Source organism: Anomalospiza imberbis, chromosome 7, assembly GCF_031753505.1.
Source record: "Anomalospiza imberbis isolate Cuckoo-Finch-1a 21T00152 chromosome 7, ASM3175350v1, whole genome shotgun sequence".
Taxonomy (NCBI): domain Eukaryota; kingdom Metazoa; phylum Chordata; class Aves; order Passeriformes; family Viduidae; genus Anomalospiza; species Anomalospiza imberbis.
In genome coordinates this window covers 9,705,392-9,725,046 of record NC_089687.1, presented here as the reverse complement: position 1 = coordinate 9,725,046, position 19,655 = coordinate 9,705,392, and the positions used below count along the sequence as shown (strand labels likewise).

Sequence of the window (19,655 nt, the reverse complement as noted above, 5' to 3'; positions counted from 1 at the left end):
ATCACCCCAAAGATCTTTTACATAGTCCCACAGAAATGTTGTGACCCATGGTTTAACACTGCCAATTTCCTAAAAGATTCCAACATCACACAGAAAGTAGAATAACGAGACAGTCATGGTAGGTTGGTCTCTTACCATGGGGTGAGCTGCTCTCTGTGGATGTGTGTCTCTTTTCATGGCTACTGGGAGAGCCAGATCATGTGTTCAAACTGGCCACCTAACTTTTCACAGAACAGATGAATCCCACCTTAGTCCCATCTGATTGCTGTCACAGTTGTACTGCTCTGGAGCAACACAGGAAAACATTGCCCCAAATGAACCTACCTGCCATTACTCCAGATGCTCTTCCAAATCATGCCTCTTCTCAGCAGCCTGAGTTGGGCTTGGTATTCCTCTGGATTCAAGGTGCCCTCATTCTTCCTTTGAGGGACACTCAGCTGGGCATTCTTCACTGTCCCTGGTGGTTTTTACTGGGACAGAACTGATCTCATGGTGGTCAGGTCCAGTCCTTTGTCCTTGCAACAGCCCTGCTGCACCCACCTCTCCTGAGGTTTTCCTCCCCTCCAACATGCACTCACACACGTAAACACACCACTTTACCAGTTCCAGCAAAAATTAAATGGAGGAAAAATTAAAATTAAACCGAGTTGCTTGGTGCCACCAAGATGAACATATCAGAACACAACGTGTATTTCAGCTGAGCAGAATTTTGTTTGGCACAACTAACAGAACGTACCCATTTCTTCTTTGCTTTTCAATTTAGTTATTCAATCAAGAAACACCATCAGAAGAACAAAAGCAATTTCTTTTCTGTTCAATTTCTTATTTTCTGGATTAGATTTATAATAATAATTAAAACCACCTAAAAATCACATATGTTTCCTCACAGGCAAAGCTAAAGACAATAAAAAGGCAGGGACATAGTAATATTCATTGTTTTATTGTATCCTTTTATGATACTGACTAGAACGCCAGATTTATTAATATTGGATGCAGGTATAAAAATAATCCAATCCTTAAAAATTATACTTTGCTACTACAGTACTGTATAATTAGTGGAGGTTGAAAATATGATACAACTTTAAATAATACTGGTTTGGAAAACATCCTCAGAACCCCAGAGACCTGGAAGCAAACATTCAGAGACAGAGGGAAGGGAGTGGAGCAATGTCAAGAACATAAAGCAGGTTTACATTCAGGTTGTAAAGAAGTACAAACAAATGCTGAAAATTTATCTTTTGGAAGAGAGGTCACAAAAGGTGAGCTTTACTGCTGCAGTTCTAAAAGCTGCTTAAATAAATCATTATGATTTTACACACTAAGTTTCACCTTCCACTAGGAGAAAGTCCTGTAGAATTTAATGGGTTTAAAGCAAATGACTGAGTTTAACAGTATTTCCTTTAAAAAATGAAGGTAGTAAATATTTATTCTGTTGAGCTTTTTTTTTTCTTTAAAGTAAACACATCCTAGAAGATTTTATTGAAGACTTTTTATGTCCAGCAAATTCTATAGTCGTATTCAAGAGAAGTGATCAGTGTTTACTGTATTCCACAGGACTTTTCCATGCAGGATTTTGCTGATCTGGGGGCTGCCTGCTGCAGTCATTTACCCAACTAAGACTCCCATCCCTTCTAGCATCTCATTGAAATAGACACTGAGGGATTTAGCATTCCAATACCACTTTGGAGGAACATCAGGCACCCTTGCTAGGTGTTCCCTCAACAAGGATATTATGCAACACAGACTAAACACACAAGAGGTGTCATCCCACACTTGACCTCACAGTACTGAAGTCACATTTCTGCAAAATAAGTAAGCATATTCTTTTTTTTCTTTTTTCTTTTTTTTTTTAATTTTGCTACTTCTTACTCCTTTGTGAATTTCTCTCCTGCTTTTCAATTTCAGCAGCTCAAGGGAATGAAGAATTAAATGTACATTGAAAAGGTCCCAAACTCTTACAAGCATATAGGACATACCCCTTCTGAAACTAGAAGATCTTGCTTAATTTCTAAAGGGACAGGCAAGAGTGATCTGCAGAGCAGTTGTTATGTGTGGCAGCAGGAAGCATCTCTACATCCCTAGATATTACATGATAGGAAAGAGGCTGGCTGACCAGTAAAACAACTACACAAAATTCACATTCATTCTCTTCCCAGGAAACTGTTTCAGATCTTGAAGCTGTTTTGTTCATTCTCACATAACACAGGTCCTGCTACAGTAATAAGTATGCTTAAAAAAAAATAGATACAACATGAAAAGGCAGGAACAGAATCACAGAAATAGAGAGACAGAGCCATGGGAAAGCATGTACTACAAGCAGGTGACTCTGGTGGTGGAGTAATTCAGGCCTAAAACAAACTTCTTTACAGTCCATGGGAGAGTTACCCCAGTCACTGTAGGGATGCTGGATTACATCCTTTGTGCGCAAAGAGGAAAAAACATTAGTCAGCACAGGAAGAGCATGTAACTAAAATGCATCTGTTCTTGTTAATTTAAAGAAGAACACTGAAGATTACTATTAGGGAATGAAAATTCCAGCTGGTTTTGGAATGGATGTGGCCATTGACCAGCATCAGAGACAAATCCTGGGAAAGCAACTCAGCGTATCTGCAGCAGTGTCCAAACCCACTCTGTGCTCACTCAGGTCCCAGCAAACAACCTGTACAAGTATTGGCACAACCTATTTCACAATGATAAATAGCTCTCTCTAACTGCAATTTATTGCTATTTTTAAAGCCTTTAACTAGCCTGCAGTGTGGAGGCAGATAACTTTCACAAAGCTGTTCATGAGTGGTAACTCAGTACATGACTGTGCCAGTGTGTCTTATGGGAAATGGCACAAGAGCAATGAGATTCATTGCTGCTATAAAACCTAACACTTCCAGTGTGGGGGAAAACCTGGCCTGCTTTTTCCACTTATAGCCCAATTCAGTGCTGTGAGCTTTCAACAGTGTGAAAAAACAATCCTGATTTCCCCAGTGCAGCTGGAAGGACTGGTCAGGGCAAGCAGCAGGACACAGGACGACTGTATGTTCAAGATGCCTTTTGAAAGATTCCTCAAATCTGTGTTTTGCTGATCAGTTCACTGGGACTGCCTCTCCTATGCTGACTGTCAGGGGTATTTTCTTGGGTAAGGCATTTTGTCAGTATAATTGGCAGAGCACCATAGCAGCAAGCACATGCCTCTCACAATTTTTCCTGTCAAGCAACAGAATTAGCATTTTTTCCAAATTTAATTAAAAATACACCCACACAACTGTCCATGGGTCAATGCTGACTGCTCCCCTCACTTTCCACAGCAGCCAGGAGCAATAGCAGATTTATGAGCAGTGTTGGTGTAGTTTTTCTTCCTTTCCCTACATCTGGCTGAACCACTTGCATTCTCCATACCAAAAACATGCCACTTTCCTCCTATCCTCTCACATAGTGGAGAGTGATTCCCCTTGGCAAAATCATCCAGTGTGCTCAAAATTTTCAATTTGGGGTAGCTAGAAGTAATCCAAAAGAAAAATGAGAAATAAGCTGCACGTATTTAGACATCCTACAGGGAGTTAGGTTGTGAACAGAGAAGCATCTGATTTTGAAAGTGGGCTTGAGGGCACATAGAGACCCTTCTTATACCCAAGAGGAGTAACAAGCCCCACTCCACTGCCAAAAAGCACTTTGTTCATGGCAGACACAGAGAGGACCCTGGTAGCAGCTTTACACAGAGACAACCTGCACTGAAGCACTGCCCACATCCCTGCTGTGGCTGGGCGAGTCCGTACTGCTGGGGTGAAGCAGTGAACACTGCATAAAATAACCATCATCAATTGTAACACAGCGGAGTGCACTGCACCCACCCCTTCTGTCCCAGTGGAGCTGGGAGCGGGTGGTGCCTGGCTGAAGACAGAAGCACTGCAGCACAGGTTGCAGCTGGGCTGGTGGAGACCCAGGGGCTGAATCACCCCAGGCTGCCTCTGTCACCTTCCCAAAAGCTTCCTGGAACACTGTGGGGGAAAGCACCTGCACTCATCTGGGTGCTGACTCTTCCTGCCTAAACCCCTCTCTTGCCTGCTGGGCAGGGCCTTCTAAGACATCCAGAGAGGCTGTGGCAGGCCAGGAGAGACCCTTTTCCTCCTCCTCCTCCTGTGGACTATGCATTGGCTCCGAGACTCCTTTCTTACCCAAGCCAAATAGAAGGTCAGGCTGCGATGGATAAACCCTCATAAGAAATGCCCCAATGTTTACCTGCATTGGCAGAGAGAAAATTTCAGTGCAATAACACTCTTTAAGAAAATTCCAAGTTTTGCAGTCCTCACTCAGAAAATCCTGCTGGATTTACTGAGAGTCTTTCTCTCCAGATACAATTCAAGAAGAATTTGAAGACCATTAAGGTATTAAAATTATTACTTGCAAACTTTTGTGTGCTCTCATTAGAAATAGTCCTATCTCAATTCCACTCAAATCCCTTGCAATTTGCAATGTGCTGGGAGATACAGACCAGAAGTTTTGTTCATATACTCTTTGTACAGAAGGACTGATCTGCAATTGAGTTGGTGTGCCATACTTTGTCCTTTGTACTTGACACGCAGCACTTCATCTCCTAGTCTTTGAACTAACCAAGCAGTTAAACATCTTTGCCTGTAAGCACAGGCCTCAATGCTTTCCCATCTGAGGAAATGCTGGCACATGGGTAAATCACGAGATGCTCATAATTGTTGGGATACCTCCTTATCACAAGCTGCTTTACTGAAAAGGAACAAAGTCCAGTGCTTGTTAATAGGCTTTGGATTTAGATTTAGCAGGAATTGCATCTTCCTCTTTTCTTTTGTAACAAAAACATAGCTCTGCTCCATTCTGGGGGAAAGGCAGTCCTTTCTGTCCTGGATGAAAACTCTGGTTAGCGTGGCAGGGAACAACTAATTCTTGTGCTTTACCTGTTGTAATATTTTGGACACTGTAAGTAGAGCTTTCCTTAAATACAGTTCCTTAGGCAGCTGTACTTCCCATGAGCATCCATTCCTTTCCCCTACAGCTGAGATCAGCTGTGCATTACCAGCTGCAAGGCTGATTGTGGATCAGACAGGCATGAAGTTGCATGCCTTGTCACTGAAAGTTCATGTAAGTGCAAAGGGTACTGCCCTAGGTGTCCACAAAGCTCTGTTTCTCTGCAAGCTCACACTGCTGCTTCTACATAGAAGACAAGAGCTGAGGCATAAAAAAGACACTGTGTTTGTGTGGTGGTGCACCTAACTGTGCCTTCTCAAGCACATCTGTGGCACCTTTTCTGTCTTGAAGTTTTGAGAAAAGAAGACAGATGTGAGCAGGGACCAGAAACTTCTAAGCCAACACAGCTTATAATTGCCTGCTGCTGTCTCACTTCCTTCTGGATACCTGTACTGACCTTTGGTAGGGAACACAACAGCCTTCGAAGTGCTGGGAAAGGATCTGGGAACTCACACCATCTGTAGGATGCAAGTACCAGCTCCCTGATTGAGAGCTCCTCATCACCCCAGCTTTGCCTCCAGTGAGCAGCCACACAACACATGAGCATCTGAACTGGGGGATGCACCCCCTGATCCTCAGTACTTCAGTTAGCTGAGCTACCTAATGAACTTAGTTGCAGGCACTGTGTCTTTTAAAGCATGGTGGGGGAGAAGGGAATATCAGCTTATGCACACACTACAGATATGGTGAGTTAGTGACAAAGGAACTGTGCTATTTGTTATCCTTATACGAACAGCCACCTTGAATTAAAAGCACATTCACATTCAAGAGGAGAAACTGCATCTGGACCTTGTATCTAAACAGGCTTTGGATGACTCAGATTAACAGTGCAGTAAAGATAAGTGGCAAATATACTTCATGATACTTAATTATATTTCCCACATGTGAGTCAGGGCAGTCCCAAGCACAAATGTTGGAGAATAGAAAGTAGCCCCGAGGACTTACGGTGTTGGTTGGCGAGAATCTCAACATGACCCAGCAATGTGCTCTCACAGCCCAGAAAGCCAATTGTGTCCTGGGCAGCACCAGAACCAGGGTGGGGAGGGGATTCTCTCCCTCCACTCTGCTCTCCTGAGACCCCACCTGCAGTGCTGTGTTCAGTGGTCCCATAAGAAGATATGAGGCCAGAGGAGGCCACAAAGATGGTCAGAGGCTGGAGCACCTCTCCTGTGAAGACAGTCGGAGAAAGTTGAGGCCTTCAGCCTGGAGAAGAGTAGGCTCCAAGGAGACCTTAGAGCACCTTCCAGTAACTAAAGGAGGCCTACAAGAAAGCTGGAGAGGGACTTTTCACAAGGGCATGTAGGGATAGGACAAGGGAAATTATTTTAAAGCAAAGAAGGTAGATTTAGATTAGTTACAAGAAAGAAATTCTTCATTATGAGAATGGTGAGGCACTGAAACAGGTTGCCCAGAGAAGTTACCCAATCCCTGCAAGTGTTCAAAGCCAGGTTGGATGGGGCTTTGAGAAACCTGGTCTAGTGAAAGGTGTCCCTGCTTATGGCGAGGAGTTGGTAAAAAATTATCTGTAAGATTCAACCCATTATCCCAACTCAACCCATTCCAGGGTTCTGTGATTAGTAAGATCTCTTTCAACACTCACTTTAGGTCAGAATACAGTCCATGAGTTTCAATCTGATCTTTGGTGAGACATGCAATAACTTACATTCTTCAGCTTCTGCTAATATGAACGAACACACCTGGGTGAGGAAACTTGCCTGGTCTGAATCACTTGAAACTAGGATGGAAGAAAGAAAAACACTTCAAGTGATCTTTGCTATGCTAGGATTGCAAGCGTCATGTTTTCCCCTTTCTTAAATGCAACTGACTGCAGTAAGCCCTCTTTTCCAATACACTGAAAGTCTCCACAGTGCCTACAAATTCAAGGTGAACTGTGAAGGTTTGAAAACATATCCCACCTTCATTGTCCAGAATTCAGGTTCCTCTGCCCAGACAAGGCTATAGCATTATTACTCCTTCACAGATTCCACATAAAAATCATTCTGAAGTCACAGCTCATCTTCTTCTTCCCTGTGAGTTATTATTTAGTATTGTATTGCTGTGTCTACAGGCATTTAAATCCTTGCAGGGAAACAGAGCCCCAAAGGATCCCATATGGAAGCACCATGATGGCATGTAGTGGCATCACTTCTGAACAATATTGGTTGACAAAACAACAACATTCCCTATATACAGAAGGTTTTCAAAGCAGCACAGAGGAACAACTGTGCCTTTTTTCTGTTAAAATTGCAGCAGTGTGACTAACCTTCCTGCACTCCTTGGAGACAATCAACCCATGAGTTCAGCCAACATTGCCAGACACTGGGCCTTGGCAAGGACTCAGAATTCTGGAGAACTTTTATCAGTACAAAGGTGAGAGCCAGAAGACAAGCCAGATTCCCTGTCCTGCATGAAGCCAACAGCAAGGCAGTGGTCTAAAATGGAGTGGAGAAACTTGCCTGACCAAAAGCAATTGCACAGTGAATCTTTGCGTGAAGGCTGGCTAGGAAGACAAGCACAGTCAACAGTGAACGAGATCTGTAAACAAGACACTCCCTAGTGGTATTCAATGCAGAGTGCTGGGCACAGTTCATCTGCCTGCACTGATCCATGCTTGCCCATGTAGCGCCAAGAATGAAGAACGAATAAGGAGTACACGTGTTAGCTTCCCACTGGGTCTTTTAGTGATGTGCTTCTTGAGCCATTCCCTCCTCTTCCTCCTCCTCTCTGATGCTCAGCAACTGTGACCGTCCCTCAGGGCAGCAATGCTCAGCATGAAGTTCAAAGTCCTTCCTATTAAATGGGAAGAGTAAGATTGATGTGGCCTCAGCTACCCAGGAGACAGATTGTACCTGGGAATTAAGGGCCACACAACTGTGTCAATCTTCCACTCCCTCTCCACTCTTTGCTAAAAATAGTCTCTTCTTCTGGTTTCATCACTAATGAAGGATGGATTGTATTGTCCAGGGTAGATGCATGAATGTCGAGATCCAGGCAAACCAGTGTAGGGAGGATAAAGTCCATTTCTTTCCAGTTCAGGATTTCTCAGTCCAGTTGGCTGTATTAGCAAAAAAAAAAAAAAAAAAAGAAAGGAAAAAAAAAAGGTCTTATTCTGACACTCAAATCCTCCTTCAGGCACAGCCTTACCACATTTCTTTGCTGTTGGTTCAGTAGCTAGAGGGATCTCTAATGATCTCTATAATCTAGAACGATTTTTGCTGTATTGCCTGAAGGGATTATTATGATGAAATCTAATTTCAACATCTGGCCAATGAACAGACTTGAAGCTTACCTGACTCTGCCAAGTGCAGTCAAAGTACACAGTTAATTTTTAATTAAAAAAAAATCTACTGCTGAGCTCAGGTATTGAAAAAACTCTCATTAAAAGGATATCATCCCAGAGCCATCCTTAAAGGAGACAGTTACAGAAAATCAAAGGTAGTCTTCTGCTGTGAGTATTACCTGGGCATTTCTCTCCCCATTTACCATAGGTTCCTTCTCTCCCAACACAGGCCCTTGAGTTATATGTCAAATACAAAACAGTCTGACCTTCCTTTCTCTTCCCTTCTTGTAACTAAGTGAGACTCCTGGGGACGCTTGGTGGAGGAACACTGATGTCTAAGATCAAGTCTGTCCAATCCTTTCACCCAGTGAATAACATGAAGCTTCTTGGTCTAATCTGTTACAGAGCAGATTCATGCAAAACTCTCATCACCTACTGCTTGCTAAAAAGTTTCCATTTCTAGTTCCCAGCATAATGAGAGTCTTTTAAAAAAATAGGAAATGCATTTTCATTTCAAATATCTAATTCTTAGTGGAAGCATGAAGGAGAATTCTTTGACTTCATGCTGTGCAACCCAGTAAATTTGCTCACTAAAAAACTTAAAATATAAGCCAGGAAAATAGCAATACTCTCTGCTCTGGAAAGCAAGGAGACCAGAATGTGTGATTTGGGTGCAATCCTGCAACTTTCACTCTCATGAGTAACCCACACACACCTTAAGTACATGTTGCTGAAAATGAGTGACAGATGATACAGCAGCACCACAGCTCTGGATACAGCCATTAGCAGAGGGTACCAACCATGACATAACAACTTGTGCTTGTGTCTTTCTGTGCCCTATTACTCAGCCTATTACTCCTAATTCCCTCAGAGCTGAAGGGATGCTCCTTATGTAACCTGTAGAGGGAAGGAATGGAGGAAAAGAAGGGTCCTCAGTGACCAGCATCTTCCTATTTTGGGGCAAAGTTCCCCAGACAGAGGTTTCAACCTTCCACTTCATCAGTGAGAGTGGATAGGAGAAAACTTTTAAAAGGGAACACTAGCAGTTGATCCAAAATCTTTAACTGTCCTTCTCTACTCTAGGATTGGGATTTTTGGGCATTTTTACCAAAATATTCCTAGACATTTCCTCAGCATTCTTCCTAATGATATCTCTTTGCGATATTCACCACAGGTAATAGCTAGAGCCCATAGGACTCCTAAAATACCTTGTTATGGAAGACATTTGCTTTGCCCTTTTATCTTGCAGGAAAGGGATCTGCACTTCCAAAAATAAAGGAATATCTCTTTCCTGAATGAGGCATAAAGGGTTAGAAGTTAATCTAGGGATAGATACCGAATAATACACATCTGTCATCTGCAAGAGGTTCTTGGTGCTTCCATTCTCCTGCATCTCGATGGTCTCTCTGCCCCATTCCTGTGCCCGGGGATTCTTCGGATATTCAGCATAAGGTGACATCTGGAAATCCCCACTCTTGAAAATCAGTTTACTTATGTCATTTTTATTCTTCCTGTTTATAAAAGAATGAGGGAAAGTGAAAACTTACAACTTATCCTGCTATCTTGTATACACTTCTGACATGATCTCAGGAGAGATCATTGCTTGATGTTAGAGTCTTGACTGGGAACAAAGATCACCTCAGAAGGACTGTAGTCCAGTCATCTGCTCTGAAGCCAAATCAGATATGAAATCAGATCATGCAACTCAGGGCATTATCTGGTGGGATTTGAAATCTCCAAAGTTACATGGCAACCTCCCTGAGCAACCTGTTCCACTGCCTTACTGCTCCCTTGGTGAAAGGATTTTTCCCTACATTCAGTTTGAACCCCTCCTGTTCCAGCTTGTTCCAGCTATGTCCCTTGTCTCTTAAAAACATGTGTGTTCATCTAAGTCAATGAAAAAAACATGGATATTGAGGAAGAAAAACATATAGGAGCCCCCATGCTATTAACTATAGCACTTGCAGGCACTATGTTAATTCCTAAGAAGGAAGACCTGCAAGGAGCTGGCCTGAGTGACACCAAATGTCCCTGCAAGACTATAGTGGTTAATGAGTGAACTTTGGTGACACTTCCAGTTCAAGGCAGAGTATCCTCCAGGAAGTCACATAAGCTACCCAAGGCCAGGACTCATGAGAAAATCAGTCCACCCCTGTGGAGATCTGCACTCTGGGCCACCTCATCTCCTGGCTGGGGTTTGCTGGCATTCCCCTGGCTCAAAATATGGGGTAACAGGGCCACAATCAAACCACTGCCACGTCTATATTACTGACAAATCCAGTTGCCAACTTTATCAGAGAGCTTTGAAATCCTAGATTTGGGGACTGGAATGGTAGGGAGAGGGTGTTACTGCAAGGCATCCCTTTTCAGATTACATAAATCAGGAAATAGAGCTTCCTAGGTAAGTACTTCTTGTCCAAAGCCACCTGCTGGTATGGGAACGAGGTGTGTATGTGTGTGAGTGTGCGTGTGTGAGAGGGAGAGACACACAGAGTGAGAGCACATGCAGGACTTGTCCATAAAGGTGAATGAAAATAGTCTTAAATACACTCAAACAGTACTTGAGCAATGGCAAGTAACCTCTCTGGTTGCCTAAACTGCTCCTTTCTACTTAGCTTGCACTTTTGGAGTTTACTTCCTGGCTTCAGAGCCTTATAGCTCTGTGTGGGAAGGACTCCCCTGCCTCTGCATCCTTAGAGGACATGATTTCCAGGTGTACCTTTAAGAGACACCCAGTCCATTGTTTAGCGTGACTGCTGGGGAAAAAAATAAAAATTCTCCAAATGAAAGCACAGTGTGATACTTCAGTATCTCAGATTAACCCACTTGCTTAGCCTATGTTTTCACCTATGTTTTGGTCCTTAGCTCTGCTATGTTTTAGTCCTTAGGAGCTCTAAGCCCATGGGGAGCTCTGAGTGTGGTGCAATCCACGGGGAGGATGCCCAGGCTGAGGCGGGCTGGCAGCGGTACCTACCGGCAGCAGGTGACGATCAGTGCTATGCCCATGACCAGCAGCAGTCCCCCTCCTGCAGCTGCAATCACCACCGTGATGAGCTGGTACGCTGCAGACAGGAGAGACGGAGGCTGAGAAACAGCAGTGTGGTTTTGAACCCCAATGTAACATATCCACAGTCCCCGTGCAAAGGGATTAGCTGCTTATTTCCTACCTTCTCCCCTCCCCATAAGCAATATAGCCTTAAGTTTTCAAGTGAAATAGGAACAAGTTCTTGTTTTCTTAATGAATAGATTGCCTTCGCTGATAGGTCAGAGTAACTCAAATAAATTCACTTTCAAATATCTTGCTTCAAGAATGCCCACTATATGTGCTATCCTGACAGACTATGCAGGGAAAGGAGATCTCCTTTCCTTAGATGACATTAAGTCAGCTTTTTGAAAGAAGGGCCACAAAATGACTTTTAACAGAAAATGAAGGAACAAAAAGCACTGAAAAAAGTAGTGTGTACCTACTGCATTTTGGACACAGTCACTTGCAATTACTTGTTTCAAATCTCCTACTTCTGACACTGTAGAAAATAAAAGTAATGAAATTTGGTACTCACGGTTTCCACAGTTGAATCCACCCAAGCCAAAGGGGCAGCTGGGAACAGAGAACAACAGGGAGTTTCAGCAGCTCAGTTGTGCCAACAGGTCACCAGAGCAAGGATGGTGGGGTAGAAGGAGGGCAGAACAGTCACCATACCTCACACAGGTCTCGTTTTCCAGCTTATATCCATCTTCACAGGCTAAAACCAGAGAGAAGGGCCATGAGCACCGCGCAGTGGAGCCGGCAGGGATTTCCCAGCACCGATTCCACGGCAGCCTCACCTCCACCGCCCCGGGCCCGAGCGCACCGCGGCTGCACAGCAGGAATGCCGGGATGGGGGCTGGATGTCCTCTCGTTTGGGGAAAACATCACGCACTTAAGGTGAATAAGGTAAATAATAACTCGTGCTGACTTTTTTGGAACCATTTCAGGGCTTCCGAGCAGAGCCAGTTTGGAGCCTGGCCCAGGGAGGGCTGCTGGCAATGTCATTCCCAGCAGAGCTTCTTGCCCAAATGAAAACTCACTGCGCACTTGTACTGCTTCACACAAAATAGCAATGTAAAAAAATCTGCAAGTGCCTCCAGTTTTCATTTTGAAAGCCCATTTACACTATGCTACTTTAGCATTGATGCGTGTTACTAATTACTTCTAAATGTTAGTACTGCAACAAGATGTTATGCAAACACAGTCAGGGTAACCTGAAGTGAGATGCTAATGTTTTTTTTGTCATGTCACTTTTTTTTTCTGATCTTTCAAATTTGCAGCTAAATCAAATTTTGAGACATCGTATTTTACTATACAATAGAAATTGAATTTATTAGGTCTAAATAGTCCAGAAAACTGCTATGTGCAAAATGTTGGTGAAAAACTGGAACCATCACTTCAAAATAAAATCATTTCTGTGCTTATGGACAGCTATCCTAAATTATCTGAGGAAATTATACTACCCTTCTGATGAACAGCAAAGGGGATGATACATTGGACACACAACTAAAAGGTTCAAATTACTGATAAGATCACTGCTTTTCTCAGCAATAGTCCCACCAGAGCTCTGGCAGATCTGCTGCCTTTCACAGAGGCAGTGAAGGTGGTCACTCAAAGGCCTGGGCAGGAGTGACACAGACAGAGTCACTTTGGGCAGAGTGACAACCAGGGCTAGCACAGGCAGCAGCCCTTGGGGGTCTGCAAGACATCACCCGAGGGTCTGGAAAACCCCTGTAGCATATTCCACAGGGAATTCTTCAATGAAAACAAAAATTCTCATGGATTCTTCCCTCCCTTAAACACTATTTGCTTAAAACTGTCACAGAATTTCCCTAAATTTAATTCCAGTTTCAAATTAAATAGTTGGAGCTACATTTTAGAGAAACACCCAAGATTGATTTTAATATTTTCAGTGACAATCAACCACAGCACTGGAAGCTCACAAAGTTAATTTTCCTCAGCCATTAAAAACATTCACCTTCTTTCTGGTCTGAATTACCCCAGTGTCATATTCCAGACTTTGGATGTTTACTTATTAGATTGGAAAAGGTTATATGATCACATTTCTCCTCACCACCAAATCACTCCTTTACCTTTAATAAAGCCAAGGCCACTGAGATCTTTAAGTCTCCCTAATTATTGCAGCTTTTCTCTGAACACTCAAAGGTTCTCTTTGACCCTTTTGATTTCTAGTTCCCAGAAATAGAAGTTGCAAGCCCAGGGATAACAAAATGTCCCATCTTCTGCCTACCACACATCCTCAGGATGCGTGGACACGGAAGATTGCTGCCCTCCCATCACTTCTGTGGCTGTAGACACAGACTTGCTGTAGCAAGTGGCACCAATGATGGTGGGAGGGCTGATGTCCACAATACCTGGTCTTGCACACCTTTTTTTGCCTTGTGTAGCCCCACTAATCCTTCACTCCTCCCTCATTCCATTTATTTTTCCAGAGCTGGGGATGGGGAAGGTGATGCTCATTACACAGCCCCCCTGCTGCGTCACACTGTGATGCTTTTTTTTTACTAGATATATTTTTCTCCCTCTAAGATGATTTCTTTGAAGTAAAGGAAGAGACCAGAGGTAACTGTGAAAGAGTTAAGAGCCCCAGTCAGCAAACAGGCAGGGCAAGGATAGTAAATCCCGAAGAATCCTTGCCTGGCTCATTCATCTCACTGGGGCATTAGCAAAGGAGACTGGATGGGTTGCTCCTTTCACTTGCTAACAAAAGCAGACTGAAAACATTATGGAGTGAACGTTCCACCACAGGATTGGGCAGTAACAAAATGTGCAGTGGAAGGGAGGGAGGCATCACCTCACAGCTCACTGGAGCTGCCTTCTCTAATGAGCACAGCAGCCCCGTGTATCCCAGCTCCAGCCCACCACCCGCATGTTGGGAAGGCCTGCAGGAGCAGGCAGGCAGGAGCTGGAGCCCCCCTAAGCTCAGCCCTAGCCCAGGAATGTGTGTGAGGCACATACACCTTGAGCAGTTGCAAAGCTGGAGCTGTGCCATGGGCAGGAGCAGCCCTGGGACCTCGCTGGCATGCAGCTCTCAGGTCAGGAGGATATAGGAGCAGAAAAGAGGAAAAGCAAGATCCTGAATATGCATTTCTCTGTCTTACTTAAAAACTTGATGCTTATTTTCCTCTCCTCCCCGTGTCTTTTCCTGCCACTTTGCTTTCTCCTTTGGCATCTTTGCTGCTCCTTTGAACACGTTCCCAGGAGAGCTCTCACTGTCACACTCACTTGGCAAGATTCCAAACACAAGCAGGGAACAGAGGAAAGGCCTAAGTGTCAGGGGCCAAGCAAAGCTATCGAGTTGTGCTCTTCAACCTAGGATTCCTTTGCCTTTCCAAAAGACACTCAGGGGTCTCTTTGGAAACCTGCTTTACTGCTCCTTGCTTCACTCCAGAAACGCTCTGTACCAGTAAAAATAGGATGCCCTTGAAAAGCCGGCACTGGGTTTGCTGCTCTGTCACTGAAATAGCCCTGAAGACACTGAGAAGGCTGAAAATCAGCAGCGACCCAGAGACACTGAACAGCACAGCAAGAGGTACCCTGGCCAACATGTTGGACCTCCTGTGGCTCAGCGACCCAGCCCTTCCCTGGCCCATGGCATGCTTTCCCAAGCATGTCCCTGAGGATAGATGCTACCAGGAGGACAGAACAAATCCTGTGGGTCAGGGCAGCCAATTCTCCCAGCCTTCCCACGGGGGAGACCGGACAGGGCAGCACAATAGCCATTTCCCTCTTTGCAAATACTATAATTGGAGCTACTACACCACGTTTTCACAACCCACAATGAGGGTCGGATGCTCACGAGACCTCAGTTCCTGTTTAGGCACTAAAAGGGCAGAGATTTTCAAAGAGGCTGGTATATTGTGTGCTATATTTATCAGCAAAATAGCCCTAAATATCAAAACGGGGCCCATAGCTTGGCTTTTGGAAAAGCCTTTAAAAATCCCAACCACCTGGCTTGCCCAGATGGGCACAAGTGATAATGAAAATCTGGCATCTTGTCAGAGAGTGGCACCATGCAGTCAGAGCTGTCTCTGCACTACAGCCTAAATCCAACATCAGGCCTGTCCCTCAGACACTCTCAAGCTGATCAGTAAGATGTTTCCTACTGACAGCAGCGAGATGAAGGTGGAATTGAGGCCTCACTGTTTGCAGATGAGGTTTTTATATTTTCCACAGCAAACAAGTTTCATAAGTAATCACATGTACGAGGTCTTAGATCTCTGAGCCCTCTGCAACCATCACACTCAAGTGCCTCAGAGCCTTTCAGGTATTTATCTTCACTGCTTGGCAAGAGACATGAACAAGTCAAATGGAGCAACTTTCCCTGGGTCCCCACTGTTCATGATGGAACAAGAATTGGGTGAAAACCTCTCAAGTTTCAGCTCAACTCTTCACTCACTACATAAGCCCTTCTGACTCTCTAGGGTTGATGGAGATGCTCAATATTTCCCCAAAAAAAAAAAAAAAAAAAAAAAAAAAACCAAAAAAAAAAACCACCCTTCCTCCAACATACAAGATATGGGGGAGGGAGGAAAACACAAAGGGAAAGGTTTTGTCACAAAGGAGCTAGAGCGAAGGAGAGGCAGGGCCATGACCTGGCAAGCAGAGATGCCCATCTCTGAGCTGTCCCTCCCAAAGTCTGTAGCACATGAGTTATTTACAGGCACATTTTATTCACTCTCAGATTTGGAACTGACAAAACATCTCCGCCTATTTCAAGAGCAATGCAGCAGGCAGTGCCAGAAGCAATATATTACCACTACTGCAATTGTTATTGATATGTCATCAGAAAAGCCTTACTGCAACCACAAACTAGGCAATGGACACCCTGATCCTCCAGAAGTCATTTTGAACACTGGCATGTAAAGACTTTGCTTAAAATGCAGCAAAATCAGATTTATTGATCTGAGGAGTAGCTAAAAAATAACACAATCTTTAAGCTTAAAATTTATATTTGGAACCCAGATGAAAAATAAATTCATTATCATTTTCATATACAATTTTTTTTAATACTCATGATATATTAATGTAAGCTTTTGAGTTTAAAGCTCTTCCCCTAAGTTCACTGAGAGTTCAGACAAAATCAAAACAGGCAGAGACACACGTCATCTCTGCTCTGTGCCACTGAACTGGAGCCCAAAGCAGCCAGGCCCCTTTCTCCCTCTTCTCAGTCACTGTGACTCACAGCATGCTCCAGAAAGAGATAATATTATTCCTAGAGAGAGACTGTGTCTTCAGTGTCCGCTGAAAAGCCCCCTAACTAAATAAAAGAAACTTGAGCTGCTAATATTTATTCATAATATTGAGGGGTTTGCATGCACAGCACTACATGCACACACCCATTTCCACTGGAACAGAAACTCTGAGGGAAATTCAGGCAAAGTGCACCCTATAAAGAGCAATACCTCTGCAGGAGTGGTCCAGCTTGTTGTATTTGAAGTACCCACTTTTGCACTGGCAGAGAGCAACCCCATCAAAGTCGGTGCATTCCGAAGTTTCCTTGTCGCATTCAGGGTCCTTCTGTCTGCACAAGCTGCCAGCTGTTGGGAAGAGGTGGCCAGCATCAGCATGGTTCTCTCTGAACCCACCATTATGCACATTTGCTTTCCCTGGGCATCCCATTCAGCTGATGTGCTGCTTTAATATTTTTCTTTTTTTTTTTTTAAGTAATATTTGTTTCATTTTGAGGGAGTCAACATTACCCTATGTCACCAATTCTTGTGTATCTACCATCATTTGTACAGGCAAATAGAGGGGGTGAATAATAAATGTTTCAGTTCGGAAGCAGAAGAGGAAATGAAAAAGAGAAATCTGGTTTGGCTCAAGCTCAAACACATTTATCGCCTGACACAGTTCAATAAATCAATTTTTAAGTTTATATCAAGCAAAACATTTTGCTTACACCAAACCAATTCTTTTCCATTTCAGTATTAAGCACTGGATTTTTTCATTTTTCAAACAAAAAAATTGTACTTTCATTTACATTACTTTGAAGCAGTGTTTTAATTTAGAAAGTCAGACTTGTTACAATGAGCATTCAGCAAAACTGTGGATAAATGATGGAAATTGTGACATCAAATTTACATTTTTATTGAGAGGTCAGACTAAATGGAATTAATAAATATTTGTGAGAAATAGGATTTTGTGGAAAATATGTCACTCATTTGGCACTCTCCTTTTATAAACTTTTCCTTGCTAGATCTTTTTTTTTTTTTTTTATCTGACATGTTTTCTTCTAGGTACTTACACAAGAATATAATTTGTTTCTTACTCTTCTTATTTCAAGTTAGAAGCTGACTTTACAGAAGCACTGTATCAGAGGTAATGGGTAGGTGGAATCTGAGCAGGTTTACCCAAATAAACCTGCAATCCATGGGCAGAGTACGGCTATAAAATACAGCACATTGCAATAAAAGCACACACTAAACTTCTCATCTGCATGCTTACTTTGCCAAAATATTACCAGGGGTTTCCCACTAAACCCGGGCTAAGCGTTGCCACCCTTCATCCTCCTCAAGGCCAAACCTTAAAGCCTGGAACCCAAAAGTCACAAAACACCACGTGCAGCAGTTTCCTTGCAGGTGCCCCTCACAGATAAATCTCCTCCATCACTCCCTCAGGAAATGAGAGCTGGGAGGTGCCAGGGCACAGATTTGGGGTCCACCTGGAGAAGGTCACGCACAACACTGGTGCTCTTCTCCACGTCTTTCTGTGCTGTATCCACATTGCCCTTGGGCAGACTGAGGATTCAGTACAGAAATCACAAGTCTCACTAACTGTGAGCCATTTTACAACCTGCAACACTGAAAATGGGCAGGCAGGAGAGCAGAGCTCGCCATGCAGCCTCCAGAGGCTCTAATCGAGTTCACCAGCGGGGTTTTGTCTCGGCTTTCACACCATTTCCCTGGCTCCCGGCCGCACGTGTGAAATTAAGACTTAAGGTTTTTTGATCTGGCTGGGCCCAGTGTCACATCCCAGAGATGAAAGGCTGCCCTACAATGTCTAATCCTGTGCTGCACAATATTTTCACAGAGAGGCAGATTTCTTACACATGTGGCAAAGATAAGGCTTGGTATCTGCATCCCTTTTTTACTGGGAGGTTCTTAAGATGACTCCCATTTAAGTAAGATAAAAAGATACAGGGTTTTTTTTCCAAATGACAACATATTGTCCCCCTTTTATAAAAGAAGCCAAATAAAACAGCCCTTTCCCCTCCTGCCACAGTCCTTCCAGATGCTATTTACCTCTGTGGAGTGATTTCAGGCTTGATATGAACTGGCAGGCTTCAGTGGGGGATTTGCAAGCTCTAATGTAGCTTTTCACACTGCTGATAACATCGAAGAAAGTCACGTTGGATGCTAAAGAGAACGTGGATTGCACTGAAACATGCACAAAATTTGCCTCCCTAACAAAAAAAAAAAAAAAAAAAACACAAAACAAAACAGCCCTGAGTATCACAGGTCAGGTTTGATGTCATCATTAGCACCTTATACATAGGACTGCTGTTAACACAAGAGATGCTCATCACAGACACAGCACTACATGCACTGTAACAGACCTTAAAACCAGGACTAACCAACACACAGAGAGGAGAACATGGAGCTGGAAGGGATGCTGGTAGCTCACTTTGGAACCAGCCAGAAATTCCTCTTGGGCAGCCCATCCCCAAGCTGCTCAGGACAGGAGGAGAATACCAGGTGAGCCTGGCAAGCTGGTCAGCCACTCCTCATGCCCTGTACCACTGCCAGGCTGAATTGCATCAAGCACAGCACTGACTCAAAATGGAGAGTGTGGCTCTCAAGTTGAAGATCTCAAATGCTCAAGTTTCTCATTCTTCCCCTGGTGGCCTTAGCCTTACCTGCTTGCCTTAACTGTGGAGTGGTGGTATCCTGGCAAGCCTGACAGCGATGCATTGAGCTGCAAGGAGGGAGAGAGCAGCGGTTAGTGCCCTAGGGTGTGATGGAAGGAGGCAGCCCACGGGATGTAGCATGGGACAGTCCTCCTGAGTCACTGACACCATCCCCTGTGTTTCCCAGAGATGCCTGCTGAGACCAAGGGGGCTCTGAGCATCCCAGAGGTTCATCTGCTCTATAAGAGAGATGCACTGCCCTGTTGTCAGTAAGGGGTGAACAAAGTCACCATTGCACAGCCTTGGACAAGAAAAAAGCCCCAGGGATTTCAACATGAGCATCTGCCTGTGCCCTGCTGTGTAATGACCACAAAGGTCAGAGATAAGCCAGGTGTCAGCAGGGAGAGAGCCCTGTGCAAGGCCAACCTCAAAGCAGCACTCTTAGAGACTGCAGATCTTCCCTGCCCCTGGATCTGTGCAGTTGTTTG

The 19,655-nt window shown here is 43.9% G+C and overlaps 1 protein-coding gene across 1 annotated transcript in view; it reads right to left on the bottom strand.

Moving 5' to 3' along the window:
- Positions 1 to 924: 924 nt before the first annotated feature.
- HEG1 (heart development protein with EGF like domains 1) overlaps positions 925 to 19,655 on the bottom strand; it is a 51,764-nt gene continuing 33,033 nt past the window's right edge. The window contains exons 14-21 of the mRNA XM_068195336.1: positions 19,177 to 19,235; positions 18,563 to 18,723; positions 16,724 to 16,858; positions 11,970 to 12,012; positions 11,830 to 11,867; positions 11,244 to 11,331; positions 9,606 to 9,780; positions 925 to 8,044 (exon numbers count right to left, since the gene is read on the bottom strand). Of these exons, the coding sequence (XP_068051437.1) occupies positions 7,895 to 8,044; positions 9,606 to 9,780; positions 11,244 to 11,331; positions 11,830 to 11,867; positions 11,970 to 12,012; positions 16,724 to 16,858; positions 18,563 to 18,723; positions 19,177 to 19,235 (849 nt within the window). The 3' untranslated portion in view covers positions 925 to 7,894. The remainder of the gene's footprint in view (positions 8,045 to 9,605; positions 9,781 to 11,243; positions 11,332 to 11,829; positions 11,868 to 11,969; positions 12,013 to 16,723; positions 16,859 to 18,562; positions 18,724 to 19,176; positions 19,236 to 19,655) is intronic.